Genomic DNA, 25,758 nt, shown 5'->3' with positions numbered 1-25,758 from the left:
ATCTCCTGTAGTAGATCTGAGGTACGTTTTTAGCCTTTTTAAAGCTGAAAAGCTTCTTTCACTAACTGCATTCGTGGCCGGAGTGACAAGAGAAGTTGGGCCAGTGTAACCACTTCATATAACAAACGTTTTTCAGCGTTTTTCTTCTTGAAGCGGAACAAAATTGACTTTTGGTTTCCAGACGACATCACAAATCACTGACTTGCTGGTTTAATTATATAGTCACCAGCAATCAAACATATTTTAAACTTGTTTGGGAATCAACAAGTTGAACCTCCCGGCCAGTATTAGCAATATGTTCTGAAATCTTCACCTCCAAGCGAAGCTGGATGTTAATATACACTGGCGGTCAAAAAGAACTGCTCAAAACAAGTTAAAATGGTGACAAATGAACGTAACTGTCCCTCTAACAATACATACGAGCAAATATAGACTAGATTACATGCTAAGCTATATGAAATATTAATATTTTGTTGACCCTCCTTTGGCCTTATAATTGATGGCGGCTTTACACCGGCGTGTCATACTTCCTGTTAAGGTGGTAATCTTCACGGTCAAAAGAAATTCATCCTATGGACAGTCTTTACAGCAACGCATGCTTTATGAATGAATTCCTTTCTTGCACTATCCCCTTGACATTGTCCCACAGATTTTCAATAGGGTCTTAGTCTTTTGACTGTGCAGGCCAATCCATTTCTGTCACTCCCTCTTCCTGAAACCATTGTTTGACTATATCTTGGAAGCGTGGCAGCTTGCATTACATTATTGAAATATTGTTTGGAATAAGAGAATAATTATTATACAAAATGCCTATGAAGCTCTCTCCTATATTCGCTTCTTTTTTATCATTTTGTATCTAAACAGTTCCTTTTGACCGCTACTGTACAATAAAAAATAGATTGTCACGATTCCTGTTACATACGATAATAGCAACATTTGAGCAGTTTTTTTTGACCGCCAGACTAACTCGTGAGTTGTGAGTGTGACAGACGTATTGAAATTTACGTACTGTGCGCCGAGCTATATATTATTAATATATTCTTTCAAAATGCCGAGTGTGCATGTCTGTCAACAAGTTCAGCGGAATTTAATTTAATTGATATATAATTAATAATTAATACAAGCAAATTATTGGGGGGGCTGAAGCACCACCAAGCCCCCCCCTGGTAACCACGGGCCTGTATATATATTCCTATTGGCCAGTAGAATTCATAATTTATGAGATTCGTATTCATGCACGTGGAATGGAAAGAGACAAACTGTTTCACAATAATTGATGATATTCGCCGTCGCCTTCGTTTATATATTAGGGAGGTTAAGATCGACTTCTGCTACGTGTACCGATACCAATAATCAGTCACGCGCATGCGCAGACGTAACAATCGTCCTAATAATGTTTCTGCTTTGTTTGGTGAGACGTAATAAGGATTGTGATTAGAGTTTTTGATGTGAATACAGCCGCTATACTCCGCCATGTTTATTTACTTCTTACGGAAGTCACAATCTTAACGCTTTAAAATTTCCGCGCTGACAAACTGTAATACGTCATGTATTTTCGCATCGGTACTGGTAGTGGAAGTAGATCTTAACCTCCCTAATATCACGCATGTGACGAATCTCGCAACGGTAGCGGGAGCCGTAGTCAAATCTAAAGCTCTCTAATAAAAAATGGGTTGCAGCTATACGCAATGTATTTACATAATGTTGTTACAGTTTTGGCTTCACGTTACCAACGCCGTTTCTCCGTTTGCAACATCATTGCAATTTCATTTGTAATTCATTGTTTTCCATTTAAGAGGGGAGGTCAGTATAAAAGAGAAACGGTTTGTATGGTATAAGGAAAGGTATCTGGCTAATCACTTAAACGTTTTGAGAAGATTGAGATCTCCAACTCAACTAACGAGTTTGAGTGCATGTGAGTGAGCTTTTAGAATACAGGCGTTGTAGTTGGATGTGTTTAGTTTACTTCAATCTATGAAATATCAAAGCATGTAGCTCCCTTTTTATGTATAGAATTATTTATAAATATGGAAAGCAAAACTACAGAGCCATAACTACAGTAATATAACTACAGAGCCATATCTGTTCTATCATTAGTCGCTAAAATAAAATTTTTGAAAAAATAATGTCTAATAAACTCTCAGCCAGTGAACTCTATATATATGGCTCGCTCCAGTTCAAAGTGTGAAGCCAAACATGGCGGATCATGAAGGCTGCTTGGGTACCGAACCAGTCCTCCACGAAGCGTAAAATGCGCGAACCGTGCGTGGAAATTAAAAACACGAATTATAAAACTATGACGAAAAATAAAAAAGCAAACATTTAGGACGTTACAAAGTTTTAAAATTACGAACTAGTTTTTAAAAATGAATACATACAATTTGTTAATTACAACCTTACATGGCAATGTTATTTTTTCTAGAGAGGTAACTTATGCCGTATATTTGTGTTGTGTTTACAAAACTGAACGAGTTCAACTCCTACACGTTGCCGCCATTTTGAATTTTAACAGCTCGTGCGTGGAGGTCTGGTTCGATACCCAAGGAGCCTTCATGATCCGCCATGTTTGGCTTCACTTTTAGATTACGCAATGTACTAGAGAGAGCTTTCCATATATATAGAGTTCACTGCTCTCAGCCGTCAGCCGAGCATTTGGAAAATAACGGAATCATTGCTTCTCAACAGAATTTGGTGCCTTGCTTTATGTACGTTTGTTTAGTAAATTATCGAATTTGGGAGGAAAAACAGTAGAGTATTTAAAACAATATTTCTAATTCGAACGAAGTGTTAACTAACGAAGCGTTAACAAAATGAAAAGTTTTATTTCTCTAATTTGAATAACGAATTCGAACATATATTGACCGTGACTATATACAGTGTTTACACATTTTGATAAATATGAATAGCTAGATAAGTATCCCTCGGCGGATTTAGGATTGATCAAAATAAATGATAAAAGCACATATTTTGATATGTATTTTAGCATTTTAAAAACCTTTCAAATAAATTCAAATAATGAGGAGTTCTGAAATTTGAGTTCTGAAAGATGTTCTTTAGAAATTTAGAACTATTGGCATCTTTTTCTGGTACTTTTAAAATTGTGCTGCTATCAGTTGTTTTGATTTACCCTAGAACGCCACTGCGATTTACTAAAAGCAGCCTGAAATTGTTACTGAGTTAATCAATGCAAAGTGTTCTTCCATCAGCAGAGGTGATAGTCATGAAAGACGTACTTACTTCTCTCATTACTATTTAGGACCAAAAGTAAATGCAATAAATGGGAGAGGGGATGTCCGACAGATCTCCGGCTTTTATACGAATATTGTTTTGAAAAACTTTCTGGGGACGGTTGTATAAAACTCTTTAACTAAATTTTGCATAGTTAAATCCTGGTTAACTCAGAAATACACAACTCTGATTAGCCAATTCTGTCCTTAACTACAGTTAAAAATTAACTAGCTTTTTATACAACTGGCCCCTGTCGACCCCCCCCCCCCTCTAATTCTCGCGCTATTTTTTAGCCCTGTTGCTATTGTCAAAATTCGACAGCAGTATACAGTGTTAATGAAGATTATTATGAAAATATGGATACATGATAACATGGGTATATAAAAACGTGTATAGGTAAAAAGTATAACATTGTCAACTGATAGTTCTCACTGGCCTACCAACGTCGATAAGGTGGAAAATCACTTGTAAATACTCGAACTTTGTTTCCCTTTGCAAGTAAAGCCCAAAGAAACTTTTTTTTCCATCCATAACTGTTACAGTTTGAACCGCATTCTCTTACAAGATTATAAATTCCAAGGCATTGTTCGTCGTTCATATCAAGATCACCGTTAATGGTTTGGCTACGATCTTCTATAGCGAGCATAGCACCTCCGTAATTCGATTTTCTCCAAACATCGCAGGCTTGCACCTTAACGATAAAACGTTTACCAAACGTTGGTGCTTTTTCGTATTCCGGGCCACTTTGTTCCAACCACGCGAAAGGTGCCTTGTATTCATATTCCGGGGTGACAACGCTTTTATCGCCTTTTAATCCCAGTGACAATGGTAGAATTTTCACTAAAACGCTGTATTTCTCTAAAATTCGAGCACATTCTTTCTTATGATGTCCCCAGTCGGCTTTTTGGCATTCTTTATTGCAGTATCCTGATACGAAACATTTCATACACTTTTTTAAATCCACATTTTTTCGACAGAACCAACAGACGTCGTGTAAATTTTGTGAGGGTGGTGGCATGCCGTCACTTATGTTTTCTTCAAGTATGTTTCCCGTACATTTTGCTGTCAAAACTTCGTCATTTGAGAACGTGGGAAACGGACTATTCACAGAATCGGAGAATGCCTTCATTTGGTCAATACCTGGGCCTTCGTTGCCAGATATCCTGTTAAATTTAATAACTGACTGCGGTTGTTGGCGTGATACAGGTACTGCATGAATGCCACCACATTTATTTTGGTAGATATTATTATTCGAAACAAAACAAGACGCGTCACTCATCGTTGCAATTCCATAAAAACCGTTCTGAAATATTTCATTTTTTTCGATGTCTGCCCTTGATCTTCCAATGAGACAAACTCCATGTCGATCATTGTGGAATATTTCATTCTGTGTTAGCTTTACTTTCCCGCCATTTCCGACACCCACGCCTATTTTCATGTTGTCATATATTTGACATCCGGTAACATCACACGTACCAAACTTAACATCCAAACCCCACTGGTTTCCGTAAAGTTTGCTGTTCTTAAGCTGAAGATTTGCAAAACCAACAACTTGTAATCCAACAGATTTGCTTGCTGAAAATTCAGAATCCTCGACCCAAGCGTTCCCTTGAACGACCAAAGCGTTACCTTCACAACTTCGGAAAATAGAATTCTTGACCATAAGATTTCCTGAGGACAACAGAGCACAAGGAATGCTTTTACTAGTAACAGAACATTTAAAAACCTTAACTTCAGATTTGGGTTTCGTCGACCAGTTTCCGACGTTAAATACAAACGAAAGGTTGACTGCCATAAAGTTTCCAGAAAGCAAACCGAAATCATCCGTAAATGATAATGTAACATGATCTCCGACACCAACAAGAATAACATTCTCTAAATCTAATCGCGTAGAGAGAGTATACTCTCCTGGCTCGAGAACAATGATTTTAATAGGCATGCCTAAAACATCCCCAGACTGCCACTGAGAAAGCAGGAAAAGAAGTGCACAGGTTTCATGACAAATATGAATACATTCTTTCAACTTAGGAAATGTGGTTTTGAATGGATCATATTTTTCAAAGATTTTGCGATCATGATAAAATGCTAAAGCGGCTGCACTCATTGCATCCCACTTTTCATTCAGGCCTTGAAGAGCCAAGGCTTTCCTAGCGTGACCTTTCGAACACTCAGGTGAATCCTTAATGTATTCCTCGGCATCATCTAAGGCATTTTCATACTGCATTAACCTAAGATAGGCCGAAGCACGATTACTGAGTAACCTAGGGTCGAAGAATTGCTTTCCTTTACTTTTATCAATACCTAAAGAGTACCTTTCGATAGCCTCTTGGAAATTGCCTTTCCTGAATTGTGTATTACCTTCCAAACGCATGTTTTCAATTTCTGTTTTCAAGGATTCATTAACAGAGGTGTTAGAAGTATTAGTACTATTAAGACTGTTGTCTCCCTCAGTAGGTGCCTTACAAGAATATTGAATAAGCCTACGAAGGCGCTCTGACAGTGGAAATATATGCGGAAATAGAGCCTTCAAATCTTGCCCTAAAATCTCTCCGCGACCCCAGTCAAGAATACGATGAGCAAAATCTCCGACAATTTTTGCCTGACTGCTCAAATTATTGACATTCAAGTGCAAAGCACATTCGTAAACAATCCTCGCTATCTCTGGTAGAAAGACAGTTTTTCCGGTAACATCGCTGACGACTTCCAAAAGACGTTCAAGATTCCTTCTAATTTCATGGGCATGTAAACACAACTTATGCCACTTATAAAAATTAGAAGATTCATTTTGATAGAGGGATGGTCGATCACCATATTCAGTTGCAACACTTTCTGAAATTATATCAGGAGACGGGCATTGTGAGAAGGCAAAACGTAATAGACGGGCTGCGTCAACAATGCTTTCAACTTTCCTCTCCGACGTCAGACTTTCTCGAATGACCTCTTGGACTAAACGATGAACAGTGAGGGAAGAGTCGCGAGTTTTCTTAAAAAAGGAAAAGTCAGTCAAGAGTTTCAGGACTTCGAGAGGACCTAAAGCAGAGCTCACGTGATCACAATATGCTTTGTCGTCAACACGGGGTTTGCCAACGTTAATGAGGTCTTTTTGAATTTCATTGCGATCCAAAAACGCCGAAGCATTCAAAAAACGAGTGGCGACGATCCCGTTTGCATCTTTTTTGATATGTTCAAAGTTGAGATGCCACGTGGTACGAACTGCCAATCGTTCTGGGGAAGTTCCGTGTGGAGAGCTTGCTTTCTCCTTGTCGAGAAGTCTTAGGGACTGTTTTTTGTAGGCTTCCAAATATTCAGATAAGGTGCAACCAAGGGAAACGATATAGGCACACGCTTGTTCTAAAGCCAACGGTAGCCCACCGAGGTTTTTATATAGAATGTCGGCGTTCTCGTCTAGGAAAATATTTATAAATCAAAAACATGTGTTGCCAGACTGAATAAATTTGCCAAACGCTGTATTTATTGAGCGGATATTTGAGAAGATATATAACAGATGTAACCAGGGCCGTGCCTCCTGATCGGTGTGGGGTGTATTCCCGGACTTTAGGTATCTAAGTTTCAGTGATAAGACTATGAATAACTTTTCTCCAAAAAAGAACAATAACTAAGCCTCTCATTACAAAATTGACTTGACGTTATGATTTTTGTAGTAAATTCACAGTATTTGAACAAGAAAAAGATTCTAAATTTCGAAATTTCAAGTCATTGAGGTTTGAGATTTTCAGAACACTACCAACTTGGATGGGATGCTTGTATATAGAATTTGCGTTATGTTAAATCCCAGGAAGGCAATAAACTGTAATAACGTCGAATATTGAAGAAGAAGGGAGTGCCAAAAACCAGAATAACATCAACGTCTACAACCTCTCCCGCGTTATTATTACAATAGTATATTTTAATTTAGTCAACTGCACTAACCTGCCATCTCATCGCGACTAATCCCAGTTCTTTTGAACACGAAATTCTTCGCATCCTCGCACCCAAAACTATCAAGTTTGAGACAACTCGATTCTCTGAATCCAGATATATCTTGATTTAATTCTCGCGGCGTTCTCCGTGTTGTTATGATGATACGGCCGAGCCCTTTGGTGTTTGATTGCCACGATCCTGATATCAACTTGCGTAAATTTTGCGAAAGACTAGGCCCATCCATATCATCAATGACCATCAGCCATGGTCGTGAAATGCGCGAAAATACCGCCAAGGTTTTGGACAGTGTAGCATCGAGGGAGTCGTTATCTAGGGTGTTGAACTGCGCTGCTATGTCATCAAAAGATGCTTTTAACTTGACATCATCTTCTCCGGAAATCCAAAACATCCCTCCTTTGTAATAATCCCTCCATTTATATATATATTCTCCTGCAAGGCTTGTTTTCCCGCTACCTCCCAGGCCAGATATGGCTACCACGGTTACTTTTTCGTCAATACTTTCGCTTTCGTTGTCTAATATATCTCGAAGAGAAGTCAGTTCAGATTCTCGACCACTAAACCACACACTTTGTTTGGGTGCCATGAAAAGACATGGCGGCTCTTCGTGTTTTCGTGAGAAACTGTCGTACAATACGAGCTGTCCTACTTTCAATTGCTCAACATCTTTTTTCAACTTGTGGATTTCCTGCGTGAAAGATTTCTCGATATCCTCCAGCGCATTTAAAAGTTTACTCTGTATAATTTAGGAGGGAAAGGAAAAAATTGTTAAAATGATCTCTTTTTCGCATTAAAAAAATTTCGCTTTCGAATTAAGTCATGCAACAGTTTGGTGTGGGAATAAATGGCCGATCGAAAGCCGGGGCGAGTTGTTCTTATTTTATCTTTTCGATTATATTCTATACAGTACCAACCGTCAGTATAAAAAATGGGCACTACTTTGGTTGGGTAGTGTCGCAGCTCCTCGCAAGAATGATTTTCATTGGCTGAACTTTACCATACATTTCTGTTTCAACCAATGGCATAGCCTCGTTCTTATAGGAAAGCATTATCCAATTGGACGAAAGCTTCCGAGAGCTGCGGCATATCACCTTTACTTTAATAGTTAACTACATACAAACTCCAAGATATTTGAAGACCTTTTATAGCAAAAGCTGGCTTTGGCTGATACTTGTATGCCAAAATGAAATAAACGTTTAATATTTCCTGCAAATGTATGGGTGCATGTAATTAATTTTTTTTGCACCTAATAGATATTTCTAAACCCTATCGTTTTGTTGAAATATTTTACTTTTTTACAACAATTAAATTATTTATCTCCAATTTTACATGCATACATGCATGTATGTACCTGCTCAAACTCTGCATCCTTTCTCCAATCTTTCGAAGAGTCTCGTAGTTCAGCAACTTCTGCTTTCACAAGTTTTAGGAGTTCAGAATCAACAGGCTGACCAAAACACAGCTCCAAACCTTTGTACAATAAACATTTAGTAAGAAATATATATGTGTGCCGAATTCCTCCTCAGTCTTAGCACGGAATATTAGCACGGAATATTAGCACTTAGTAAAGTGCTTTATAAATGTTGATTATCAGTATTAGATTATAAATTATATAAAGTTGGAAATGATTCTGCACCAACACCTTATAAATACATCAACAGCTCATGCATGTAAAATCGATAAAAAGCATGAAATATATTTATTTGTAAATGTAAAGTCTGTTTTGGGAAATAGACCATTTCAGCTTACATGCAAATTCACCCATTTCAGATGTTGTAACCATGCATGGAATAAAAATTAAAGTGGTCCACTACAGAAATTTTTTTCTTAAATTTTGAAAATTATAAAAATCTGTCCCTGCCATATTGCAAGCCAAACCAAGTTGCTCTGAGTGAAAAAAGGAATCTTCAATCATTACAGTTATCCAGACCAGAGTAACCAGAGACCCAATGGTGGAAAATATAGACGATTTTTGTACCAGTAAAACGATAACAAACTAGATTTTAACTATAGAACGACGGAATTAGTGGCTTTATTTAGTTCTATTTGGTTTTATGTAGTACGTTTGCTTCGGAGCTGAACTAAAAATATAAAACTTGTCCAGTATTAAACGTTTTTGCAGGCTGTAAATATAAACTTCTACGATCTATCTGATTCAAACATCAAGAAACTACAATTAGTCCAAAACTTTGCAGTAAGAATAATAACCGGTGCATATAGAAGTATGAACATATATCACTCCTCACCAGCAAGTCCTAGGATGGCTCCCAGTCAAAGAACACTTTTAAGTGTAAATTAAAATTTACAGAGACTTGTTTATAATGTTTAAATACCGTAATGGTATGGCACCAAGATACCTTAGTGATCATTTTTTTATCCGTTCCAGTGTCCACGACCGCGAAACACGGCATATGAACGAGTTAGACATATCTTTTTTTAAAACGAAATCTGGGCGAAGGACCAATTTCGAGCAACTAAGAACGACTTAGATGATGAGCTTAAAGTCTAATAAAGACATTGGCAATTTTATAACTTTTAAAAAGGAGTTGAAGCGGACCATGCATGCTTTCAAAACATTTTTCTAAGGATTAATATTTCATTTTAACTTATGTAAATATTATATATAGAGTATATTTTAACCCGTTTTATATATTTTTGTAAATTGAACTGAAAATCCCGTTTGGGAGATCTATTAAATTGATAGTAATAATAATAATCTGAAATAACCAGTCGCCACTTTACTTAGACTGCATGAACGGATACAAAACTTTTATTTCACCCGCAAGCCAATTGTCTTTAAAGTCAACCATGAAAATTTTATCAAGTTCGCTTTATTACTTTTTGAGTTATCGTGTACGAAAGTATAAGGGAATCAGAATTTTAGTTTGCTAAGAAAAGCGACGAAAAAAGTTGCATACCTTCATAAATTATAGAGAACAATGCAATAGAACAATAAAATAATAGAATAAGCGCCCCAATCGACCCCTTTTGTTTGCTCGGGGTAAAACCCCAATTAATAAACTTCGTTTAATTCTCGCGTTCTTTGTATATTTTTTAGAAAAAATATTCAAGATGATTTGAAATTGGTTAATTTGCATTCAGGCTCAAAAGGCCTACTAATTCCGTCCTAACACAAAAGTTTGGATTTTAAAATATAAAAATAAAATTGAGCATGGAAATACTAGATACTAAAAAGCTGTCGTATTATATCCAGATTTTTACCACGGGGCCAATTAGTGTACACTTCAAAGTTCTGCTGCACATTAAACAATAAAAATAATTATAGATTGCCTTTTCAATTGTTCACAAATATGGCGGATTTCTGACGTGAGTTGAAACCGAATTTTATATCTGCTAATCATAAACATATATCATTCCTCGCTAAAGGTCAGCATCATGAAACAAGAAATTCATACTGATCTTTGAATTTATCGGCAAGAATCAAATATAGTACCTTTCTTTTTCCATCCATCGAGATCATCAAGCGTTTTCTTTTTGTCTACAGGTGTGAGGTTGACTTGATTTATTAATGTCTCCATATCTTTTAGAGCTGCTTGGTAAACGACGTCTGTCCAGTGTGCAAAATTACAATGTGCCCACTCATTTCTGATGTCTGATCTTATTTTTTTCGCCGTACCCCCAGCCCCAGAAGCGTGAAAAGGTTGAGCCTCAGCGACGAGTGACAAAGCTGCAGACGTGTCCATAGTGTCATCAAAACCAGTAAAGCTGGCCATAAATGGTTTCATGAACAACTTCGCCAGGGATACTCCATCTTTGACAGCATAATCGTATTTACGGACAGACGACTTGTGGTTTGTGAAATTGTTGTTGATACTTTCATAGTTTAAATTCAATGAAGAAGGTGGCAACTTCTTCTTATGTCTTCCTAATGTCTGTTTATCGATCTCATCAGGATGTGGGAGTAGGCTTTGGTACCACATTGGTATTTCATTTCCAAGAACTTCTCTCAATGCTGGAGTGAGAACTTTGTTTAGACATATACCAACGATTACCCATCGTCGTTCATAGTCAGAAATCGTGCTGACTGCACTGGCAGTAGCCATTTGAACGTGACTGATAATAGTGTATTAATCTAGACATAATAAAGGGAATTTTACCGATTAGGAAAATGAAACATAAGCTGGATTTTCACTTGCAGAGAAATAGTTTTCGCTTTTGACAGCGATTTTCTCCTTCTGGTGCTATTTATATATGGAATAAACAATAAATTTAATAGAGTTGATCACTTAACTAAAATATATATTTAGATAGATATAGATCGATATATAGACTGACCCGATGATTTCATTGGGTGAAAACATGATTAAATAACCTAGCGACAACGGAGTACCTCGAAACGAAACAAACTGCATTTTCAAGTCAGCAGACTGTTTCAGCATAAATCACACGCGTAGTCCACATATTTACTTTTTCATTCATAGCAATCGTATATATATACTTCCCTGGAATTACTCTTTGTTGCATGTTCTGACCACTTGTGTATTTTAACTGAATATTGTAAACTTTATAACCCGTCCTTTGCCATGATTCTGAGTAATTTTTGGCGCATAATGTACAAACCAATCAGAAAAACAGCCCATTCATTTTCGCGATCGGCCGGCGTTCCTATAAGCGCGTCCTTGTTGTTGCCTTGTTTGTTGTTACGAACGTAGTATAATATGTGAAAAATCTGGAAAAATTTTCTAAATTACGAGTGTTAATATAAAAAATCTTCAAAGCTAAAGGTACCAAAATAATCACAGAAATGTGTACTAAATGTCTCTACAACACTCTGTACTGCTTTTCGTTGGCGTTTTGGGCAATATTCTGTAAACATTAGCTACAGCTGTACTCCGCCTATAGGCTTCTTTGAGATGTGATATTCACTCAAAGGAACTATAAGCAGGATCGGTAACTTTTTTCAGGTTTGACACAATTGGCTCCATTTTCATGTTTCACTTTAGTTTTTAAACCTGTTTATCTTACATCGAGCACTCTGTCAATGTCAATGGTTTTAAGGAACTCAAATCTCAAACATTATAGATATACCTGCATGCATGGCAGGTAATGTAGGCGACGTGTTATAGGCAGTACAACGCGTTGCCCAAATTTGTATAAATGCTGTTGACTTATCCGTCACCATTTCGCTCTTTCCATGCAAGTGTTATAATACGCACGAAGCAAGCAAGACATAATCAATATTACTTACCAGTTGTATGAGAATATAATGTCATGATCAGCATAGTAACGCGGAAGTACAAAAATCGAAAGGGTGAAATGACGTATCTAATAATACAGTTATACGGATACAAATCATGAAATATAAAACGTATTCATGTTCTTTTGGTGTCTTAAGTTCATAACAATGCTAAAAGTGAGATCTTATTAAATTATTTTCATGTACTTTTTCTCGTTGGCCATTCCACTGCACAGCCAAGACAAAACCAAAAATCAAAATATGCATATTTATATAGGCAGAATATATTTCGCAGCCAGCTGCTAGCCAGCCATCCATACAATTCGAATTCCTTGATGCATGGATGTTTTAAAATTCCTCATTCTTAAAATACTATACCGAGAGGATTTCGATATATTTTGAAACCATGCATCTATATACATTTCAAAAATGATTTCTTTTAATAAAGTACTAGCGTGTTATTCTTTCGTAGCTTGGACCGAAATATATACAAATGGCCAGGCAAAATTCTTGCGTGATGTAGAACTGATTTCTACTTCCTGCAACGTTTAAAGCAATTTGCCGTCCAGAAACAACTCTGCGAGACATGTAAGCTGCTGAAAAATACCAGCAGATCTTGTAAGGGCAGCATTCTTCAGTTTTTTAAACATGCGCGAAACTGCTTCAATACTGAACAACTCATATAAACCAGAAGCTGCATGCCTAGACTATTGTAACGTTTAGACTCAACCTAAAAATTCCAACGGATACAAAATGCAGCAGAGATGTAATATTCCTCGATTTGGTCATATTAATTAACCTCAGCCGTCGAGGACCTATACATTGACTCCCAATGAAGTTCAGGATTGACTTTAAAATTCTTCTAATTGTTTTTAACTGAAGCACTTCACGGACTGGAACCTGATTATATTCGAGCTTATAAGTTATATTCGAGATAAAATTAGTATAGATCGAATAATGTTTTAAAAAACACTAGCGACTCTTGCATGGTGGCGAAATTTTGAGTTTACTTCGTTTTGCGCTGAAATTCCGAAATATGAAATTTTCACGATAGTAAATGTATTTGCATACTCCGTGAACTATAAAAGAAAGAAGAATTTTTCAGTTCTTACAATCTTTTTTGAAGAAAGAACATTATAATTATACTGTCAATGAAAGTGTAATTCTTTTCCTGTAGTATTTTAGGGACACCATCACCTCCCCCATGCACTAGGCGCTCCTATAGTAGCACATTTTAACATGTCAATTTCAATGCTTTGAACCCTACTCCTACAAGAAAACATACAAACGATCTAAGTATGAAAAAACAAAGGCTTAGTTTGTTTACTCTTGGTGTCATACGCCCAAAAAATGGTTTGGCCAATAGCAAGTATGCTACATTTACCGGTTTCAATTTTTTTTCCAACTCGTGCATGCGCATAACTTACAAAAAAGTTCAACGTCCATGAAATGATTGCGGACAATTTCACTTTCACATTGCATTCCCGGGCGCCGGATTAAAATCGCTAAGCAGATTTCGCCGGGTTAATACAAAATATAATATCCCACTCATATACGTAATAAAATTTTATTTATTTTATGATAGTTACAATGTAAATGAGTAAAAGTTAAAACTTTTACAATTGCTACCAAAACTGGTAAGGTGGAAAATCACTGGTAAATACACGAACTTTATTTTCCTTCGCAAGCAAAGCCCAAAGAAACTTTTTCTTCCATCCATAACTGTTACAGTTTGAACCGCATTCTCTTACAAGATTATAAATTCGAAGGCATTGTTCGTCGTTCATATCAAGGTTAATGGTTCGATCTTCCATTGCGAGCATAGTACCTCCTTCATTCGATTTCCTCCAACTATCGCAGGCTTGCACTTTAACAATGAAACGTTTACCAAACTCCGGTGCCCTTTCGTATTCTGGACCACTTGGTTCCAGCCAATCGTATGGAGCTTTCATTTCACTGAAATCCGGCAAAACTCCCTTGTCCCCGATTAAACAGATTGACAATGGGAGGACTTTCACTAAAACGGTGTATTTATCTAAAACTTTAGCGCAATTTTTCTTATGATGCTCCCAATCACCTCTCTGGCATTTTGGATTGCAGTATCCAGAAATATAGCATCTCGTACATTTCTTCAATTTATCATTTTTATGACAGAACGAACAAACGTGAGGAAGAACCTGTAAGGGTGGTGGTTCTCCATCTTCAATATTGTTTTTAAGTATGTTATCGGCACATTTTGCTTCTTGCAAGTTTTCGTCATTTGGGAGCGTGGACGGTGGACTATTTATTGAATCAGGATATGACTTCGTTTGGTCAATGCCTGGCCCTTCGTTACCAGATATCCAATTAGATTTGATAACCGACGGCGGTTGTAACTTTGATGTAGGTGTAGCATGAATGCCACCACATTTGTTTCGGCTGATTTTATTGTCAGAAACAACATACGATGACTCGTCGTTTCGCGCTATAATTGAAATTCCAAACCAACCGTTCTGAAAGATTTCATTTTCCTCAATCTTTGCTGATGATTTTTCAAGGTAAACTCCATCCCGATCATTGTGGAATATTTCATTTCGCGTTAGCGTTAGTTTCCCGCCTTTCCCCACAGCCACACCGAATTTCTTGTTGTCATACATTTGACATCCATTGACATCACACGTACCAAAATCAACATTCACACCAATTTCGTTTCCGTAAAGTTTGCAGCTCTCAAGCGTCGTATACGTACTTCCCTTTTCACCGTTAACCTTCAATCCATCAGAATTATTTGCTGAGAATACAGAATCCACAATCCGGGCTCTTCCATGAATAACACGCAAAGCGTCATTTTGGCAATTAGAAAAGCAAGATTTTTTGACAAAAAGATCACCTGATGACACAAAAGCACAATGATCGTTTTCACTAGTAATAGAGCAATTACAAACCCTAACTAACGAGTTGGGTTTAGTTACCCAGCTTCCATATTTAAATATAAAGGAAATGTTAACGGCCATAAAGTTACCAGAATTAGACAACCCAAATCTATCCAGAAATGATATTTGAACATTACCTCCAACGCCAACAAGAATGATATTATCTAAATGCAATTTTAAAGAAAGAGAATACTCTCCAGACTCGAGAACAATAATTTTCTCAGGCATGCCTGAATAACCCCCACGTGGCAAGTGAAAACACGCAGAAGCTAATGCCGAGGCCTCATTACGAATATGAATGAATTCTTTCAATTTAGGAAATGAAATTTTAAATGGCTTATATTCGTCGAATATGTTGCGATCATGATAAAACGCTACAGCTGCTGCACACATTGCATCCCACTTTTGACCCAACCCGAAGAGAGCCAAGGCTTGTCTAGCGTGACCTTTCCAACAATCAGGAGAATGCTTAATGTATTCCTCCGCATCGCTTAGGGCATTTTCATATTGCTTTAATCTAAGATAGGCAGAAGCACGATTACTAAATAACCTAGGGTCGAAGGAATTTATTTCTTTGCTTTTGTCAATACATAAAGAGTATAACTTTATAGCCTCTTCGAAATTGCTTTTCTTGAATAAATAATTACCTTTTAAACGCAGGGTTTTAATTTCAGAATTCGTGAAATCGTTAGCTGAGGTGTTTGGAATACTGAGGTCGTCTTTCTCAGGGGGTGCCTTACAAGAATATTGTATGCGTCTGCGAAGAGGCTCTAACAGGGGGAACCTATGTGGAAATACTACTTTCAAATCCTGCTTCCTGATCTCATTGCGATTCCAGTCAAGAATCCGATTAGCAAAATCACCAGCAGCTTTTGCCTGACTACTTGAGTTATTCACATTCAAATGCAAAGCACATTCGTAAACAGCTCTCGCTACCTCTGGGAGAAAAACCGTTTTCCCTCTAACATTCGAGACGTCTTTTAGAAGAAGTTCGAGATTACTTTTAATTTCGTACGCATGTAAACACAACTTATGCCACTTATAGAAACAGGAAGAATCAATTGAATGAAGCGAAGACCGATCGCCTTTTTCAGTTAATACGCTTTCTGATATGCTGTCTGGAGATGGGCACTTTAAGAAGGCAAAACGCAGCACTCGGGCTGCGTCAACAATGCTCTCAACTTTAGCGTCCAAAGTCAAACTTTCTCGAATGACCTCTTGGACTAAGCGATGAACAGTGAGTGAAGAGTCGTGAGTTTTTTTAAAGAAAGAAAAGTCAGTCAAGAGTTTTAGGACTTCAAGTGGCCCTAAAGAAGAGCTCACGTGATCACAATATGCTTTGTCGTCAACCCGAGGTTCGCCAACGTTAATGAGGTCTTTTTGAATTTCGTTACGATCAAAAAACGCAGAAGCGTTCAAAAAACGGATGGCGAAAATCCCGTTTGGATCCTTTCGAATATGTTCAAAGTTAAGAATCCATGTCGTATGGACAGCTAATCGTTCTGGCGATGTTCCAAAAGGAGTGCTTGCCGTTTTCTTGCTGAGAAGTTGCAGAGATTGCTTCTCGTAGGCTTCTAAATAGTCAGGCAAGGTGCACCTAAGTGAAACGATATAAGCACAAGCTTGCTCTAAAGCCAATGGTAAACCACCAAGATTTTGATATAGAAGATCTGCGGTGTTGTCTACAGTGAAGATAATTCATAATGATTACTAACGTCTTCGACGTTCACCTCCTCATGCTAAATCGACTAATTATTTCTCACAAGAGACCGGTATTCTTAAGGTCATAGAAAGCATACAGCATTATAGAACATTGATTTTTGTGTTTTGGAATTTCCTTAACTATATTTGATGAAATTCTAAAGCGACCGCTATTGTCCGCAATAGGTTACCATTTCAACAATGGAATTTGCATTATATAAAATTGCCAACAGGCATGCATATATATACATGCGTTCAACAGGGCCGTAACTAGAACGATAATTGGGGGGGTGTTTATTCATATATTCAGTTTTGCCCGACGGATTTCTATTGTAAGCTATTGCACTTACAAAAGAAACCCGTCGGGCAGAACTGAATATATGAATAAACACCCCCCAATTATCGTTCTAGTTACGGCCCTGGCGTTCAATAACTCGTAATTGTTAACTCGTAATAGAGGTCGCGTAATTGTTGCTCTCAAAGCAACCATATTCGTCTCAGACCAAATTCTAAATTGTTGTTACAACTTACAACACCATTGTTACTAACCTGCTTGTTCATCGCGACTAATCCCAGTCCTTTTGAACACAAAATTCTTCGCTTCGTCGCACCCAAAACTATCAAGTTGGAGACACCTTGATTCTTTAAAACCTGAAATATCTTCATTTAACTCTCGCGGTGTTCTCCGTGTTGTTATGATGATATGGCCAAACCCATTGATGTTTGCTTGCCAAGATCCAGATATCAGCTTGAGTACGTTTTGTGAAAGACTAGGCCCATCCATATCATCAATGATCATCAGCCAAGATCTTGAAATTCGCGAAAACACTGCCAAGGTTTTGGACAATGTAGCATCAACGGAGTCGCTGTCCAGGGTGTTGAACTGCGCTGCTATGTCATCAAATGATGCTTTTAACTTGACATCATCTTGTCCGGAAATCCAAAACACCCCTCCTTTGTAATAGTCCCTCCATTTATATATATACTCTCCTGCAAGGCTTGTTTTTCCGCTACCTCCCAGGCCAGATACGGCTATCACGGTTACTTTTTCGTCGATACTTCCGCTTTCGTTGTCTAATATGTCTCGAAGAGAAGTCAGTTCAGATTCTCGACCACTAAACCACACACTTTGTTTAGGTGCCATGAAAAGACATGGCGGTTCTTCGTGTTTTCGTGAGAAACTGTCGTACAATACGAGCTGTCCTACTTTCAATTGCTCCACATCTTTTTTCAACTTGTGGATTTCCTGCGTGAAAGATTTCTCGATATCCTCCAGCGCATTTAAAAGTTTACTCTGTATAATTTAGGAGGGAAAGGAAAAAAATCGTTTAAAATGATATAAAAAATTGTTAAACCGTATTATAACTTCGGTTTCTAAGTCATGCAATAGTTAGACGAGGGAAATAAATGGTCGATCGAAAGAGCGAGTTGTGCTCATTTTATCTTGTCGATTATATAGTTCGTATACAGTTCCAACCGTGAGTAGAAAATATGAACACCACTTTACTTAAATTGATAGTTAGCTATATACAAACTCCATGCAAGGTTATTTGAAGACCCTTTATAGTTAAAGCTAGCTTTGGCAGTCTGGCTGATAGCCAAATAGAGTAAACGTTTAATATTTCCTGCAAATGTACGAGTTCGAGTGTATAAAATTATTTTGCACTTAATAAATAGTTCCAAACCAAATTTTTTTGTTCGGCTGAAGTATTTTACTTTTTCCAACAAATAGATTATTCAATTGTTATTCACCATTTATACATGTGAATGTACCTGCTCAAACTCTGCATCCCTTTTCCAATCTTTCATAGAGTCACGTAGTTCAGCAACTTCTGTTTTCACAAGTTTTAGGAGTTCAGAATCAACAGGCTGACCAAAACACAGCTCCAAACCTTTATAAAATAAACACTAGTAAGAAATAATCTGAAATAAATATGTCTGATGTATCTGCCGAATCTTCTCTTTAATCTCTTAGCACGAAATATTGGCAGCCATAGCAAATGTTATGGTAGGTATGTTACAGTATAAAGTTGAAAATTAGTAAAAACAATTCTATATCTGTTAATCGTAAACATATATCATTCCTCACTAAAAGTCAGCATCATGCATGAAACAAGAAATTTACATTGATCTTTGAATTTATCGGCAAGAATCAAATATAGTACCTTTCTTTTTCCATCCATCCAGGTCGTCAAGCGTTTTCTTTTGCTCTTCATGTGTGAGGTTGAGTTGATTTATTAATGTCTCCATATCTTTTAGAGCTGCTTGGTAAACGACGTCTGTCCAGTGTGCAAAATCACAATGTGCCCACTCATTTCTGATGTCTGATCTTATTTTTTTCGCCGTACCCCCAGCCCCAGAAGCGTGAAAAGGTTGAGCCTCAGCGACGAGTGACAAAGCTGCAGACGTATCCATAGTGTCATCAAAACCACTAAAGTTAGCCATGAATGGTTTCACAAACAACTTTGCTAGAGATACTGCATCTTTAACAGCATAATCATATTTACTAACAAACGACTTGTGATTTGTGTGATTGTTGTTGATGCTTTCATAATTTAATTTCAATGTAGAAGGTGCCAAATTCTTCTTATGTCTTCCGAATATCTGTTTATCGATCTCGTGAGGAGGTGGGAGTAGCCTTTGGTACCACATTGGTATTTCATTTCCAAGAACTTCTCTCAATGCTGGAGTGAGAACTTTGTTTAGACATATACCAACGATCACCCATCGTCGTTCATCGTCAGAAATGGTGCTGACTGCACCTGCAGTGGCCATTAGTACGTGTTGAAGGCGTATTCAATCTAAACAAACATTTTTTTCAAACAAGTTTCTCTCTGATTATTAACGAAAGCTAAATTTCACTTTACTCCTGCATGTTTCGGAGGTTAACGATAGTTGAAAAAGTTGTATTTTTAAATCTTTTTGAAAACATATTTCCTAACAGTAGGATTTTAAACTATATTTTTATATAAGTAGTGGAAATCCTCATCTCTCACTGTTATTCTTTAAAGGTGTTTTTTCATTGTATATAGAAATGATGAATTCGAAAATTTTTTTTGTGCGTTCATTGGTGCATCGACCGACTGTTGATACACAACGCATCGTTATACAAGCTTAAAATTGGCACGTAAAATATATATATACGTATTATCCCAATCAAGGAGCTTTTATATATATAGGAGCCCATATCTATGCAAATTCGCATTTCCGCAGCATAATATAGCATGATATATCATGCATAGGCAATCAATGCGAAGTTGCCGAAGAGTGCAACAATCATGACAATGTTGCAGAATATCAATTTTGAAATCTCGATGCTTCTACCTTCATTGCCTTCACTTTGATACTTTTACCATTCCTGCATTCGGGGCACACTGTGCACGTGGTTGGTTTTGGTGACACAGTTCAAATCACAATAATTGGCAGCTGATAGGCGATGTCGACGGGTTATGTAGCACTAAATTCGCAACATGTATGCGGAATCATTCGATTCAGTCATTCTTAATCATTTCACCGGCTCTATCTGAGCATTATCGCCATAATTTTGTGGTTATAACGCAAATCATGCAAGACATAATCAACATTACTTACCATGCCATGCATTTAGATGAAAATATGAGTTCAGAAATGGAGACTCGTCACACGAGGCGATATATATGTAAGGCGGAAGTGCAAAATAACGATAGTATTATTATATACCATGCAAACTAGCGTATATGGGTATCGTATATCAATACTCTTTGTCTTTTTGGATTTTAGGCAACATCAAAAGAGAGCGTTTACCTTTATGTTTGGTCTTTCTACCCTGTAAGTCCTGCAACTGATTCGACTGTCTACACAAACCGGAATGCGAAAACAATAAATAATTGCCCAGGTGGACAACAGCCCCTGCTGAGAAAAGACAAGGGCGTCCCTGTATCGCAAATCTAGTTTTCAGTCCGATCGTACTTACTTTATTGCTCTTTTCAGCTGGATATTTAGACTTCTTGCTTATCTGGATTTTTAAGGAAATCTCGAGATATTACGGAGGCTAACTTGGGATTTTGACAGTATTACAGTTGACAAAGCTGAAAACAGGTCGACTGTACTTTTTGGATCCAGTATCTCATTCTTTTCCATTGTGTGGAAACGTGTGTAGAAAAAGTGGGAAACACCGATAAAATCATCTCCTTATTCTCTTAATCAAATCATTATGAACTGAAACACCAGCAATGTGGCTCTCTCTATAATCTTCGCATCCTTTGTCTGATCTCACCCTGGAAGGCCATTCATGCATGTTTGCTCAACTAACAACCGTACAACAGATGCACAGTTGTTAGTTGGGCAAACAAAATAAAAAATTAGCCGTGAAAATCCATCTAATCCTGCATGAGCTGCGAATTGCCATCGTAGGAAACTCATGAAGCCCCGTCTGTCTATACGCCAAAGAGAATTTGGTAAAGGAACACTGTAACACGTCTTGCCATGTTTAGACACCTAAATAGAACTCATACTGGATCATTTTTCGCCAAACTTTCCCAAACCATTTTTCGTTGAACATGCAGCTATTCCTGAATTAGTTATTCCTGAATTCCTAAACTAGCATTGGTTATGTAGGTATTTCCGAAATGAATCAACACCCCTAACCCCATGGAACAGGTAGCCTACCCATTAATATTATAGACAAGCAAGTTTTGTTTTTATTTATTACGCCTATACTCCTGTTTCATAAATCGCGTGTATCGAGGACGACATGCATATTCGCGTAAAAAAGACGCGTGTATACGATACGTGTAGGCGTCAAAAATTATAAGTGATAAAAGTATAGGTTTGTTTTTTAATTTTAGCCCATGTATATTTGACCATTTTTGAAACGAATGGCCTATCATACTAACTAAAATGGTTTAAAATTCTTTGATTGGTTAAAATTTACAATTTTGCCAACGAGGCCACGTGTGGAATTTCAATGTCATTATGAAGGATGTAAAATAGTGCATGTGTGTTGCCTGAGTTGCCTCACTCGCCTGCTCGCCTTGTTGCTCAGTTGCTGGTGGTCAAAATGTTCGTTGTAAACAAAGTTTAATAATTATTTGAATATGCTGACTTTGAACGTTTGTCTTTGGTCTGCATGATAATCGAAGCAGGATTTCGAAGTAAAGAATATGGAGGAGTTTTATGAGCGCTATCTTCGAGTGTGCAAAGAGTGTGTTGTTACTCCATTGGAATGTGTGTTATCTCAACTGCAGCGTCCTGCTGAAGACGATGGAAGGATACTTGACCTATCATCTTATAACTTTACTCCGGACGACTGCAATGCACTCGCTAAAACGCTATCGTACGATACATATTTTAAAGAAGTTCGTTTTAACGACTGTTTACTGAGTGAAGATGCTTCCAAGATGCTTTTATATGGTTTGCTTCGCAGTCGTTCACTTGAAACGATCGACCTAAAAGGCAACAACTTACGTTGTCCTGGCGCCGAGGCTGTTGGCATTTTCCTGAAGAAAAACCTATCGCTTCGCTGCCTGCGTTTGGACTGGAATTCTCTGGGTCTGTGGGGCACCGGTGTTGGAGCCATAGCCGAAGGGTTGGCTGTCAATCAAACTGTAGTGTTACTCGATTTGAGAAATAATCAAATATCCCATGAAGGGGCAACAGAGTTGGCTTCATGTCTCAAGAGAAATTCAACTCTTAAAGCATTGGATTTGCGTTGGAATAATGCTGGCTTACTTGGAGGACGTGCATTTTTAACTGCCCTGCAGTATAATAAATCCCTAACATTGTTAGAGTTACAAGGTAGATATTAAACATTCAGATTGAGTAAAAATATATCATATCATACTAAGTTTCTGCCAAAATATCTTCATCCATTTTTTGCAATTTATAATTGTGTATAGTATTACCTCAGCTGTTGATGCTTAGCATGGCTTTAACACTTAGCAACCGGACTTAGTAGCTCGGTTGGAGAAAGTCACAAATTGCTTGCCAGTGAGCTTGAAGTTAGATGTGTAACTCTGCTTGTTAGGATCTAAAACTATGCATATAAGTTTTCATCTAAACATTCTAGGTTTAATCACATGCACCTACAATTATTCCTAATCATGGGCTTCTCCCACATATTGTTACAATTACCTGCAATTTAAAATTTCCTAAAGAACATGCCCCATGATCAAATGGTATCACTGCATTAGATAATGTTGTGAACATCTAGGTAATGGACTTGTTCTAACTTCTCGTCATATGCAAGATTACTTGAGGTATTAGGCGCATCACAAAGAATGAACCCCTACCCCCTTCCTTCCTCATGGGACTACTAAAGAGTGATTACATGCAGTGTTAATGATTGTATATTGTGTAACTTTGTAATTGTATATATTGTGTAATTCAAAATGAACCTTGATCAATATATCCAGACTGGTAAAAAGAGATTTGGAAACTGTGAGAGAAATAATACTTGAAAACTGAAAAAAATATAATATTTTCCCCTCATGCACTTATCAATAGCAGCGCAATAAATATTGCAATGATTAACTACACAGATATATTTGAACATGATCTATTTTACAAAAAATCCCATGGACAAAATATAAAGTTATTTGGGTTAACTAATGGTTGATTGAGTGTAACCATGCAATTTTCCTATACTAATGTTTGTTCATTAGGTAACAATGTTCCTCAAGACATTCTCAAAGCAATTGGTGTTGCCATCAAGTTAAATGGCGAACGAGAAACAGCACGAAATAAGGAAAACGCAAGAACAGAGAAAATGATTCGAACAATTGAAAAGATTGAACTTGAAAATACAATGCAGGTACATACACTACAGATCACTGCTGTAGATCACTGTTTTTCCCCCAAAATTACCTGCAAAAATTAATTTTGCTTTAAATATAATTAGTTTGTCATTTAAAGGCAGAGCATTAACTTTATCGTCTTTTGAATTAGTTGCGTGAAAAGTAACAATTTTATGAAGGCAACGAATTCGTCGCTCTTAAAATAAAAGCCACAATGTATCAGGCAAATGTGGGAAATCTCTGCTGAATTTCGTTTTTCAATCGTTGTTGTTTCGGTAGTTTTGATAATAGTTTTATTTGCAAACCTTATAATATAAAATTAGTTGCATGAGCAAAGACCGTCGGTATGATATCGGACACACAAGAACAAATGCTTTCTGGGACTGTAGAATACAAACAGAATATGTGCAGCATATGTAGTACAGATTCATTCTTTTGAGAACTGTTTACAATTTTGAAAAATATCTTCTAGGTTTCCATGTTGCAAGATAAACTAGAAGAGCAAAGCAGAGTCAATGAAGAGCTTTCGAAATCAAATCATAGCAAAATCAAGCGGCTCAAAGAATCGCTGGACAAGAATAAAGCTTCTGCTGAAGAGATCAGCAAGGAACTGCAATCAACAAAAAGCGAACTGAAGACGAGAAACCGGGAAAATTTGAGTTTGAATGACTTGATAAACGAATTGAAAAACGAGTTATCTGCAGAGAAAGCAAAAAGAGAACAGCTAGAAAATGATGTTCATCTTTTGAAGGAAAGCCGTTCAAAACTGGAGCGAAATGTTATTGAATTGGAAGCAAAAAAAGAAGAATTACAAAACGTGGCGGGTGGGTTGGAAAATGATATCGCTAGAATAAATGTTGAACAATTAACGAAACTTAAAGAGATGGTCTCAAAGCACGAGGAGTCCGTTGCATACGCCAACGGCGAACACGCCAGTGAAGTGAAACATTTACACTCGAATTTCAAAGAAAAAGAATCGATAATGAAAGGCAAAATCGAAGTCTAGAGAAAGAGAAGATGGAAGCTGAAGAGAAGATCAGTCAACTCAAGTCTGAGATAATGTCAAACAAATTAAAAGCCGAAGAAGATGTGTTCAACTTGAAAACCCAACACAAACATGAAGATCTTGTAAAATCCAAACAATACGAAGACAGGATAAGCGCTTTGCAAACCTCAAGAGATGAACAGCACATTCAAATTAGCAAGTATCTCAGCCAAATCTCAGAATTGCAAAGGGAACTAAGCCTGAAAGAAAAAATGTTGACTGAACTTAAAGAGGAGACAGACGCTGCAACCAGAGAAATGCATCGAAAGGAAAGCAACCAAAAAACTGAAATAGGTCTCTTAAAGATGGACCTTGAATCAGAAAAAAAGGTACAAGATAGTCTAAGAGATCAAATGTCGAACCTAGAGCTGAACATAAAAGAGAATGGCAGAAAACAAAAGGAATTGATTGCGGAGAAGGATCGTGAAATCGAGTCCCTTGAAGAAAGGTTACAAACAAGAGAAACTGATCTCAAAAGACGACGCGAGGACGAAATCCGAAGAGCTGATCTTCTTGAATCTGCAATATTTACATATGTGAACAGCACAAGGTCTTCGAGACCACCATCCCCTTCCAAGTAATCTTCCTTCTTTTGTGTTACTCTGTTCATCATTTCTTCATTCGTGTCCAACTGTGTTATCAGTATCGTCGTGCAGCGCTACTAGGCACTTTAAACAGGATTTCAATGATATTTTATTTAAATATTGTGGTACTAAGGGTTCTGTTGTAGACTTGTGGTGAACTGGAAGCCCAAATACAGCAGGAACTGACTTGTGAACTATTAGGCGAGCACCATTGGTGCGAGCATTAGTTGTCTTGCATGTTGGAGAGTTGTAATATTTATGTATACTACCTAGAGAAAGAATGAGTGGGTGTAAAGTAATTGACTATTCAATAAATCGGTTACTACAAATCCCTCCAACTAAATTGCATTTGTAGAACAATTTTTTGACTTTGTGCACT

At 37.3% G+C, this 25,758-nt stretch overlaps 2 protein-coding genes across 2 annotated transcripts; one reads left to right on the top strand and one right to left on the bottom strand.

Moving 5' to 3' along the window:
• Positions 1-232: 232 nt before the first annotated feature.
• LOC114521491 lies at positions 233-20,812 on the bottom strand. The gene is made up of 10 exons (XM_028541963.1): positions 20,761-20,812; positions 19,143-19,778; positions 18,751-18,869; positions 17,527-18,271; positions 14,193-16,958; positions 8,519-8,637; positions 7,159-7,903; positions 5,766-6,633; positions 3,791-4,931; positions 233-325 (listed from the first exon to the last, which is right to left on the bottom strand). The coding sequence occupies exons 2-10, from the start codon at positions 19,750-19,752 to the stop codon at positions 233-235; spliced, it is 7,206 nt and encodes a 2,401-aa protein (XP_028397764.1). The 5' UTR covers positions 19,753-19,778; positions 20,761-20,812.
• Positions 20,813-21,993: 1,181 nt separating this feature from the next.
• LOC114522646 (leucine-rich repeat-containing protein 45-like) lies at positions 21,994-25,664 on the top strand. Its single transcript, XM_028543380.1, has 3 exons — positions 21,994-22,752; positions 23,619-23,767; positions 24,223-25,664. Exons 1-3 carry the CDS (start codon positions 22,119-22,121, stop codon positions 24,754-24,756), a joined length of 1,317 nt encoding a protein of 438 aa, XP_028399181.1. The 5' UTR covers positions 21,994-22,118; the 3' UTR covers positions 24,757-25,664.
• Positions 25,665-25,758: the final 94 nt, after the last annotated feature.

Source organism: Dendronephthya gigantea, unplaced genomic scaffold, assembly GCF_004324835.1.
Source record: "Dendronephthya gigantea isolate DGI-Jeju-01 unplaced genomic scaffold, DenGig_1.0 000000F, whole genome shotgun sequence".
Lineage (NCBI taxonomy): Eukaryota > Metazoa > Cnidaria > Anthozoa > Malacalcyonacea > Nephtheidae > Dendronephthya > Dendronephthya gigantea.
The sequence above is the reverse complement of the archived record's forward strand: the minus strand, read 5'-3'. Positions and strand labels throughout refer to the sequence as shown.

What these genes read in the sequence shown, in the direction of transcription:
- LOC114521491 (XM_028541963.1), bottom strand. Translation starts at nt 19,752, where the DNA reads ATGGCCACTGCAGGTGCAGTCAGCACCATTTCTGACGATGAACGACGA. An exon ending in GAGGAAATCGAATGAAGGAG is followed by an intron (nt 8,638 to 14,192) that starts GTACTATGCTCG and finishes TATTGTACAAAG; the next exon opens with GTTTGGAGCTGTGTTTTGGT. An exon ending in GGTCGCGGAGAGATTTTAGG is followed by an intron (nt 4,932 to 5,765) that starts GCAAGATTTGAA and finishes TTCTGTTACTAG; the next exon opens with TAAAAGCATTCCTTGTGCTC.
- LOC114522646 (XM_028543380.1), top strand. Translation starts at nt 22,119, where the DNA reads ATGGAGGAGTTTTATGAGCGCTATCTTCGAGTGTGCAAAGAGTGTGTT. An exon ending in AACATTGTTAGAGTTACAAG is followed by an intron (nt 22,753 to 23,618) that starts GTAGATATTAAA and finishes TTTGTTCATTAG; the next exon opens with GTAACAATGTTCCTCAAGAC. An exon ending in AACTTGAAAATACAATGCAG is followed by an intron (nt 23,768 to 24,222) that starts GTACATACACTA and finishes AATATCTTCTAG; the next exon opens with GTTTCCATGTTGCAAGATAA.